Source organism: Argiope bruennichi, chromosome 11 (assembly GCF_947563725.1).
Source record: "Argiope bruennichi chromosome 11, qqArgBrue1.1, whole genome shotgun sequence".
In the NCBI taxonomy this organism is placed as follows: Eukaryota; Metazoa; Arthropoda; class Arachnida; order Araneae; family Araneidae; genus Argiope; species Argiope bruennichi.
The window spans coordinates 64,518,605-64,529,167 of NC_079161.1; the positions used below are offsets into that span (position 1 = coordinate 64,518,605).

The following is a 10,563-nucleotide window of genomic DNA, read 5'->3' on the forward strand; positions in this document are numbered from 1 at the left end:
ATTTCAAAACACAAAAAAGGACGAAAAATGGTAATTCCAAAATGAGTAAAGCGTTTATTACAACTATTATGGGGAATAAATTTATTTACGGACGAATGATGTAATATATTAAAAATTTCAGAAAATGTCCTGATCATGTTCAAATAAAAGAAAAATTATATATTATCATTAATATAAACTCTAAAAATAACCAGCACTCAAGAGCAACGCTATGTTTCTGAATATTGAAATTCTAGCTAATTATATTTTATAAGTATTCTAATAACGTTTTGGCATTTTATAAAATTTGGGATGAAGTAAAAATAACTAAAATTAAATATGAAACTTTAAAATGAAAGGTGGGGAATGAAAAAAGGATTATATAAAAAAACAGTTAAAAGATTGAAAAATCACCACTAAAATTCTTTACATTAAAAACAGAACAATAATAATTTCACAAAAAATTTCTTAAGTCAATTAAGTGCAAGAATTTTAAAATCAATTCAAAATACTGTGTATTTGACAATTAAAAAAGAACATAATTAAAAAAAGGGGGAGGGGGAAGAAAACTCTTAAACTATTTGAAAAAAGCGCAGCCAATAATCCAATCACATAAAGTAAAATAAACTGCAATAATAAAATTTATCTATTAAATATAATCTTTATCTGAAATAAAAAAAATAATATAAGATAGCAAAAATATATATAATGAAATTGGTAAAGAGCATTTTGTAAAGATGTAAAACAAGAAAAAAAGATACGCTTTTAGAAATATAAAAGCGTATACTATAGAAAAGCATGTGGATTAAAAAGGAAAGAAGAGCAACACGTACCTTTAATTGACATGTAAAACAATGCCTTGAACCCCCCCCCCTACCCCCAAATATTTCTAAAACTTTGCCAGGACTGATTCTCTGTAGTCATGCAAATTCGATCACTATCGAAATCTTGAAATTACCCAAAATTTGATAAGTATCGAAAATACAACATATATCGGAAACTAGATAGGTATCGAATATTCGATAAGTATTTCCAATCCGATATGTATGGGAAATTCGATAAGTATCGACAATGCGATATTATGCGAGAAGGCTTGAGTGTGAAAATGCGAGCTGCGAATTATAATTGTGAATATAATCTGAATGAATCCTTTTTGCTTTTATTTTTGAAGATGAATATTTTGCGAAAAAACAAAGGACAGCTTACAAACTTTTGTTAAGCACAATTATTTTCCCATAATGGTATCATTCAGTCAGAAAACAGTTTATTTCAAAATGACATTCTTAAAACAAGTATTTTTCTATATTAGAACACACCAGTATTTATAGAAATAACTAAAATTATGTATAAAACCTCTTCAGTCCTGAGGTACACATATGTGTACCTGAAATTTTTTTTTTCTTTCCTTTTTCTTATTCGGTAAAGTTAAATTTTGAAAAAATAATGCATGTATTTCAACATTTATGAATTTAGCTTCCATTTTGCATCAATAAATTGCACTGCAGTTCGATATTTTTTTCATATCCATGGCTATTAATTAGAGACATAACGAAAATGGCGTTGAACAGAAAACACAGCAAATATAAGTACATTTTTTAATATTTATTATTAAAATAAACGCTTGTATATTTTTTTTATAAAATACTAAGTGTCTGGTTAAAGTCATTATCAAATTATGTCTTGTTATCTATATTAGAATGGGTGAAAATTCAAATTGAACTAAGGTGTACACATATGTGTACCTCGAGCGTTTTCGCGCCCGTTTCCTGACTGCTTGCGATCCATTGCGCTGTTTATCTTTTGAGCGCTTGTTTTCAAATTGTCATTTCTTGTCCTTGAATATATTGTATATCTTTTTTATAATAAATAATTCTTATGTTCTGTAATGTAATAAAATATAAATTTAAAAATATTTATTTTTTAACTTTAGTAAGAAATTTAATTTTATAGCTCGCTTGTAGTCAGTAATTGATATTTCATACCGACATCATGTATATAATATACGGAATTTTATAAGCTAATAATATTTTTTTTTCACGTCAAGTGGCTTTAATTCAAAAGGAGGTTATTGAACTTTTAGGAAAAAGTGATTTTAGGGGAAGCAATAGAATTTCTCATGTATCGAAAACAATGAAACCTGGCAAATAGGATGAATGTGTCACAGACGATAGTCAAATGTGCCTTGTCAAGTAGAAAGATAATAAATCCGTGACTATTATCCACATGTATAGGTAATGAGTCAACTGGAATAGGCAGAAGACAGACAAAATAATTGAAACAAAAAACTGATAAAAAAATAATCTGCTATTGTAAAAACACATAATATGGGAGGCATCGACCATTATTTTGCATATTACCGGTATGCAGTAATTACAATCGACGCGAGCATTCACGCATTTTGTAGATCTAGTAGTTGTCAATGGTGGCAAAGCGACAAGCTGAGCCATCAGGAATGAAGCCGAAAATGTCATGACTTTATTGCAATTTCAAATGCATAAAATTCTGTCCCTGTTGAAATATGAGGGAATTCTCATCATCAGCAAGAAAGGAAACGAATACTATTTACATACTGTATTTCGCGTACACTAGTATCTGTTAAATGAACCCTCTCATTATTATTACTATTCGAGCACAGGTACTTTAGAATTTTAGAACGGCAGAGTCTTTTTATCTAAAGAAAATTTCTCCACCCGCTTCAAAAATGTTAACGACAACTCATGATCAGCAAATGCTCAGTAGCAAGTAAGCGGTGTTAAATGCTTCCTAAAGCAATGTTAAAATAATAGTTGTTTCCAAATAGAAATAATTGACGAAACTTAATTATGTAAAATAGAGACGGGTTAAAAAACGGAAAAATCAGAATAAATAATAAAGGAAATTCAACCAATTCCGTTCCAGTAGAACAAGAGCTATCCGTATACATAAAGATGAATGTTTGTATGTTATGTCTTTAAAACAAATCTATGCTTTTTGTCCGAGTTTTGATATAGTTTGGCAACATAATCTTCGAGACAAGAAAAATTAATTCTTAACGTGTTCAAAAGTTGATTAAAGTGTCAGACAATTTAAAATTGAGAATTAATTAATTAATTAAATCACTTTCCCTTTTATTTCGTTGTACATAACTGTTTTTTAAAATTTGTGGTTGCAACAATCTATAGTGGACTTACACCAATAAAAGAATTTTTTTTTATTTATCAAATAACAAAGTCATATTTTAAATAAATTCATCCATTTTAATAGTTTAATAACAAGGAAAACACACAATTCCGATAGCAGAAGTGAGTTGTCAAATGCAGCTATTAATAATAATAAAAAAAGAAAATTTTAAAACATCTTCAACTGTTTCAGATTCGATTTGTTAATACTTCTTAAAAATAGGACTGATGGATATTTTACGGTGCGTAGTGGGAGTTATCAACAAAATTATTATTACCAAATAAATAGCATAGACAAAAATAACGGATTATTTTAGTAATATTTATTTATAATGCAACTTGCAGGATAAAAATGGTGTGAAGAGAAAAGACCTGGAAGTTTAGCATACACATAGATATCTTCGTTTAACTTCTTCAAGAAACTTAATCGAATTAAACAATCATATATTGAAAAATAAAATTTAACACAAAATAGAATATTGAACACAAAACTGTGTGTTGTAGAGTTTAATTTTATTAACATCACGTTTTGCAACTGCTGCATGAGCCTTTCAGAAGCGAAAATCAGACGAGGAGTACAAAAATTCAATCATTTGCTTTTATAAAAAAACATTAATGTCACAATCAAGAAAAGAAAATTATGGTATCGAGATAGTTTCTCCACAAAGAATTAGGCAAAATTTAAGGTATCATCACCAAAATAATTTTTTTCTATCGCGAATGACTCGCGAAATATGGTAACCATTCAAAAGTGTTTTAAATATATATTTCGTTGCAGTCTTAAAATCATCGTAGAGTTTTTAATATTTGGCACGGTTTGGTTGACATTGGCGAAAAATGAGGTAGCGTATACATTAATTTTATTAAACTGTATTTTATGCGTGATAATTTAAAATAATATGAGTCAGAACACTTACAAATTGATTTTAAAAAAATACTTATTTGTCAGTTATTAAATAAGAAACCAAATGGTTGTTGTGCATTACAATTACATGGTGAATTTTAAATTTTTATTTGTGCAATAGTGGCATCTAAAATTATTAAACTGAAAATTGTATGAAAAATTGAATTGTATAGAAAAAAAATTATAAAACACTTTATGGAAAACAAAATTATTTTACAAGTATCTGTTGAGTCGAAAGACAGCTCATTTAAAAGAAGCAAGCAATATTTTATACCAGGAATGAATCACTCGAGTGAAGGAATAAGTTCCATGTTTCCCTAGTATTTGGCATTTTGATTTAAACTTCTGGAATTATGCTTTTGTTCAGAATATTAAGAAAATGAATAACGGATGTTTCGCCGAGTGGTCCTTAATAAATTTTGGTGAACACTTAGCATTAAAGCACAACCTTGGCATTATCATCTGCGGAAGAAAGAGGAAATCTACAGAAATTGAATTATCTTCATTTTTGCACTTATATCGATGAAAAAAAAATCCTTCTATTTTTCCAATAATAATACGGATTGTCTAAAAATGTCTTCACTGCATAATTAAAAATCACTCTTCATTGATAGTGACACGAGTCAACTGCAAGACTTTGAGAATGAATTGTTGGTACCTTCACAAGTCATTGGTAATGTCCGAATTTTAATATTCCTTCTGGAAGACGAAGTCAGACAACCACTTTTATGTCACCTCGCTTAGCAGCAATTATGGACAAAATGGATGGATCATCAATGTATCAATCAGTCAATGTATCTCCATTTCTTAACTTCATCATAAACTCTCTCGATAAATGAACGTTCTTCTTCCAGCTTTACGGCTGCTTCTCTGATTTGCTTAGCCTGCTCAACTTCTGTTCGGTTATGTATGTCAATCGAAGACTGCACCATAGTCAGGACGTCGAGGGCAATATTAGCGGCCGCAAAAATTCGCGAAGCTGCTGTCAAACCTCTTGATACCGACAGTAGTACTTGGCCCGTTGTGACATCAACGTCCGACACGCTCATGTTTTTCGCCATCAAACGGTACATTTGGCCGATACAATGAATGACAGTCCTATTGTGCTGTCTCAATAAGCAGAATACAATAACGAAAGTCATTACGAGTGGTGCAATGACATCGCCAAATTTGGCAATCTTTTTACTAAATTTATGCATCTGTCTAATAAACGACTTCAGGAGCTGGTTGAATCGATTCTTGAGCTCATCTACCGTGAAACTCGTCTTCTTTTTCATTTCATCCTGAAAACGCTTGAGATCCTCGACCATTTCCTTTAAAAGACGAGATTCGACCAGAGATTCGATTTCTTCTCTCATTTCTTTGGTGTGATTGAACCAGACATCTATCATTGAGGAACTGCTCTTCTCCTTTTGGATCAGGTTTTTGGCCTCCTCCAAGTTCTTTTTGAGAAGTTTGATTTCTTCACTGGTGGTACCAATAACGACACCAGCCCCTGATGCAGAAGCAATTCCTCCGCCAATTAAAAGTGGTACAGTTATTGGAGCCAGAAACGGGATGAAAGAGAGACCTAATGCAATACCTGAAATATATTCAAAAATGTTTTTAATTACTGTCATTTATATTGTATTTAAACGTTGAGATTCTTTTATATCGAAATCGTCAGCATTTATAATATAATAGTTTCATTTAATTAGCGAAGTGTTGAATTAATTGGAGCTGTAAAAATGCAGAATAAAACAGTCTGCCGAAACTTTCGCACATCGATATGTTTACATTTCATTGCTGCCATTCCTTAATAAATAATAAGAGCGGTTTCTGTGTCACGAACATTAGGGATTTATATATAGAGATTCTCAATAAAAAGTTACAGACAAAAATTACGAAATCTGTACAGCAAACTGCATTTTAAGCGAGAATATATTCATTCCTATACGACCAAAGACGATTGAGATACGAAATTTTGAATTAGCACCGATTTTGTACCATTTCAATGGCTGCTTCAATGAAGGTAATCTAATCAATGGAATTCGCTTATTTCTGATAATTTTTAATTGATCTAAAATAATGAAGTTCAAAGCTTCATAACTCGGTCAGTCTTGATCTCGAAGAGTTCTACAAATATTTCCAAGTATGATTAATAGGACAAAGGGATAAATTGAAATGAAGTCACTTTAATTTCTTGAATAGTACATTTACTGATTAAAATAACATAAAATATATTCTTTAAATTAATTCATTTTTTTTTCTTGTTGGAACTGTCGAATACTTTAGAAATCACTCAATAATTAGAATTATACGATTAGAATGGCAATCCGAAAATTAATTTTTCCAATACAAAATATTATAATCAAAAATAATTTTATCGTCTGCAATTTTATTTTAATTACAAAGAGCACATCAATTACGCCATGGAATAACTTTTACAAGAGACCGAAAGGAAGTTTTTTCAACCAATCACATTCTTTGATGCAAAATTTAATTATAAAGGCTATGGGGACCATTCGGAGACAAGAAAAAAAATCATTTAAAACATCGGTAATATTTTTATTAATATTGACGAAAACGTTAACGATAAAATCAATCTTTCTTTCGTGCATGAAAAAATAATTTTTATTTCATAACTAATTAATTGCTTCATCAATTATCAAGAAATCTTCACTACAGTCTTTATTTTACTTAACAAAATTCACATATTCAAGTGTTTAAATTTTTATAGTGTATAAACTTTTTTTTTTGAGTTTTATTTATTTAGATTTTTATTTATTAATCCAAATTATTCATAAAATTACTTTTATTTTTCCTAAATTAAAATATTCATGGACTAGCTGTAGATGATCATATTCTAAACTGATTCATATTTTTTAATTGCATTTATAATAAATATACTTGTAGATGTATGTGTCAAAAAATTATTTTATGCGTAAACAGTACATGAAATCTTTTTATCGTCTGAAATGAGGGTATCACTTGGAGGAGAGTATTTTTAAATAGATAATTCAATGAATAGCGATACATCGAATCATTAGTTGTTCCGCTTATAAATTGTTAATCGTCTATTTTTGTACTTCGTGAACTTCCTGAATTCTGCTAATGTGTTTTGGCAACAATATTTTGCTGCTTTCTTGTTCTTTGGTAATAACTTTTTTTTAAAAAAATGCCGAAATATCAGAGATTGAGTAGTTCAAAGACTGGCCATTGTCCGAAATAGGAGTATTTAATTTTTTTTTAATACTAAAATCGTCTGCGTCTATTTAGTTATATGTAAAATTCTGCAAACTTAATTTTTAAATTGCATGAAAATAAAACTGATAAAATAAAATTGTTATAATTAAAAAAGAAAAATTTTGAATTTTCATATTTCTTGTACGATAATTTGCTTCCGAATTACTGTGGAGAAATGACAAAATTTCAGTTAATCTTTAATGAATTAAGTATTTAATTATCATCTTTATTTTAAAAAATGAACAACATTCTATTCCTTGTCTAAATAGCAAATTTGTAAAATTTGGTTCAATTCGCTTCAATTGTTTAAGAAAATACGGAAGAAGCACTCATAGCTGCAAGACTTTTATTTGTATTAAAATAAGATTTATGATTTGAAGTGATATTCAGAGATTCATCATCTTCTGACATTTATTATGTTTTAGTTTCTTTTTCATTTTATTTTCAGCGTCTTTCGCTTTCGCATATTTTTTTTTCCCACGAAGTATAGAGAAAGTATTTTAATCGTCAAAAAATTCGAGCTTCAGATTTTGACAAATCTTCACGTTTTAGACCTCCAAGAGTTCGAAAAACACATTTTTCGAAAATATCCGTCTATCAAAAAAAAAAGATAATTATAAAATGATTTGTGTTATACAAATGAAATTTGTATGTGGTTAATACACAATGTTTGTCGATTTCTCTCAAATTTTGAGCTGAGTTCGTCTGTCCGAGTATAAATGAACACCAAAACTACAAAACGAAAAGAGCTAAATAAATAAAATTCGATGCAGAGATTTAAGATCTATAGTGTAGACAATTATCAAAATTTTTAACCAAATCCTTGATTTTTGAAAAAGACCCGTCGGTCTGTGACAAATATAACTGAAACCTGCTTTGAGCTAGAAGGGTGAAATTTGGTATATGGTTTTTCCATCAAATTTGTGGATCGTTAAAATGTATAAATTTCTATCAAATTTTGAGCAAAATCTATTCAAAAGAAGTCGAATTCGGCTGTTCGAATATAATTTAACAAGATACTGAAAAAACGAAGGGAGCTGGGTGGATAAAATATGGTACACAAATTTAAGATCTATAGTGTAGACGCCTGTCAAATTTCGATCCAAATGAAGCAAGGGGTGATGAACAATGAGCTAGATGAATGAAATTTAGTTCAAAGATTTTACATTAAAAATGTAAATTTGTATCAACAGGCTACAAACAAAAATGGCTTGACCATCATCAATCACCAAATGGTCGAACGTTACGACTTGCCTATAGAATTGCTGTTCATATCTTCCAAAGCAATTATCTAACAAAAATGGTCATCGTATTATTTTGAGACTCAAAAAAGTTAACTTTTTAATGATGCATCTTCGTACATTTTTGCATTTTTCCCCATAATTTTAATACTTTGCTTTTTAATTCAATCTGTGACACAGTCTAAATGACGACTTAAAATGTTATAATGGAATTCAAATTCATTCATGCATTCATTCCTTTAATTTTAATAATATTTTTAATACAGTTTGTGACTCAATCAAAGCAAAGACTTTAAATATTACGATAAAATTCAAAATCATCCATCAAATTCATTCATTCCCTTCATTTGAATATTTTTACTTTTTAATTCATTTTGTGACACAGTCTAACTAACGACTTTAAATATTATTATGGAATTCAAATTCATTCATCAAAAGATTCAACTGGATGTTCTGTTTATAGCAGGATTCTCACTTTTGTTTTTATTTCATAATTCGCTTTATTATCTGCAATAAACTGATTTAATTGAATTCATGCTATTTAGTTGTAACAAATAAGTAATTCATTTTTTAAAAATGCATTCCATTTTAATCATTCAACAGACTAAAAAGTCAATAATTTGGGCAGACAAGCTGGTCGCCAAAGGCGGCTAGCATAATATATTTTCTTACAGAGAGAGTCATAAATAGCTTACCTCCTGCAACTCCAACCGAGGAGCCGACGACTTTTGAAATATCGCAATTAAATTTATCGGTCTGTATATCATCGGCGATTTTTCTTAGACTCTTGATATTGCTCTTTCGAGAGGATGACCAACGGTCAAAGTTGTCAAGAAAGGCGCTTTTCGCCGCCTGTGATGCCTTGAAAAGATCAACAACACATTTAAATATTTTCACCGTCGCTTCTATTTCTATATTCAAATTGATCTTCCGCTTGGCATCATCAACATTGTTGTCGTCAGGGTCTTTCCGGTTCGCACGAATTTCTTCGACAGCGGCACGATATACGAATTTTGCCAGCACGCGTTCGCTGCCGTTTAAAATTAGTTCTTTGACGTTCGAGCAGAAAACTTTCTCAAATATCTCGTCGGATTTCATGGCGAATTGTCACTTTTGAATACACGGCTCACACACACTAAAAAAAAGTAACAGGTGTTCACAATCGGACCCCTTTCATTTATATCATCAGAGTGAGCTGATACGCTTTTCACTCTTCAAATTCTGCTCAATGTTGATTGGATGTTTTGCTCGTTCATCACGTGAGCTGGGAGGGAGATACTGACGGATTATGAAGTTTGAGCACGAAGTCCAAAAAAAAAAAAAAAAATACTGACAAAACCGCGCTAATTTTTTTTAAGGGGATGGTGGATTTTTCCGAATCATTCACTTACAGTTATGAAAATTTTTATGCATATATATTTAAATATAAATACATCAAATATGGTTTTTAAAAAACTCCTTAAAACAAAATACATTATTTAAAAAAAATAGAAAATGTATAATTTTTAAAAATTTCAGAATATTCTAGACGATTTAGTTTTTAAATTTTTCTGTTATTTTTTTTCCTCACTAATATACATTTATTTGGAACAAAACTGTGTATGATTTCGTAATGCCAATTAAAAGTTAAATTTTTTTTAAAAAAATAATAATATTTTTATGCATATTCACTGAATTTTTCATAAAAATTTTATGTTTTTCTCACCTAAAATGCAGTTTAAATTATTTATAAAAACTGCATACCCTGTGTCCTTTTTACGTATAAAAGAAATCTTTACTATCAATTTTGTTTAATTTCCATAAAAATCAAGATACCTGAAACGTTTCAAACATATTTCAATCTAATTGGTATATCATTGAAAGAAACATCATTAAAATGTAATTTTTTTTCTCTAATCCCTTTAAATATTCATTTTAATGAATTATACATTTTATAATGCTATTTTAGCTGAATATAAAACTATATTTTGTAATAAATCAATAAAAATAAAATTTCATATTTTTGCATATTTTTACGCTGTCCTCTTAAAAGCAGCTTTCTCAATTTGTTTTACCT

General features: G+C 29.4%; 1 protein-coding gene across 1 annotated transcript; it reads right to left on the reverse strand.

Moving 5' to 3' along the window:
* Positions 1 to 3,445: 3,445 nt before the first annotated feature.
* On the reverse strand, positions 3,446 to 9,704 carry LOC129957685 (uncharacterized). The gene is made up of 2 exons (XM_056070141.1): positions 9,203 to 9,704; positions 3,446 to 5,623 (listed from the first exon to the last, which is right to left on the reverse strand). Exons 1-2 carry the CDS (start codon positions 9,603 to 9,605, stop codon positions 4,827 to 4,829), a joined length of 1,200 nt encoding a protein of 399 aa, XP_055926116.1. The 5' UTR covers positions 9,606 to 9,704; the 3' UTR covers positions 3,446 to 4,826.
* Positions 9,705 to 10,563: the final 859 nt, after the last annotated feature.

Excerpts from the sequence above, each read along its gene's own strand:
- LOC129957685 (XM_056070141.1), bottom strand. The coding sequence starts at position 9,605 with ATGAAATCCGACGAGATATTTGAGAAAGTTTTCTGCTCGAACGTCAAA. Across the intron at positions 5,624-9,202 it reads CTCGGTTGGAGTTGCAGGAG|GTATTGCATTAGGTCTCTCT; the intron begins GTAAGCTATTTA and ends AATATATTTCAG.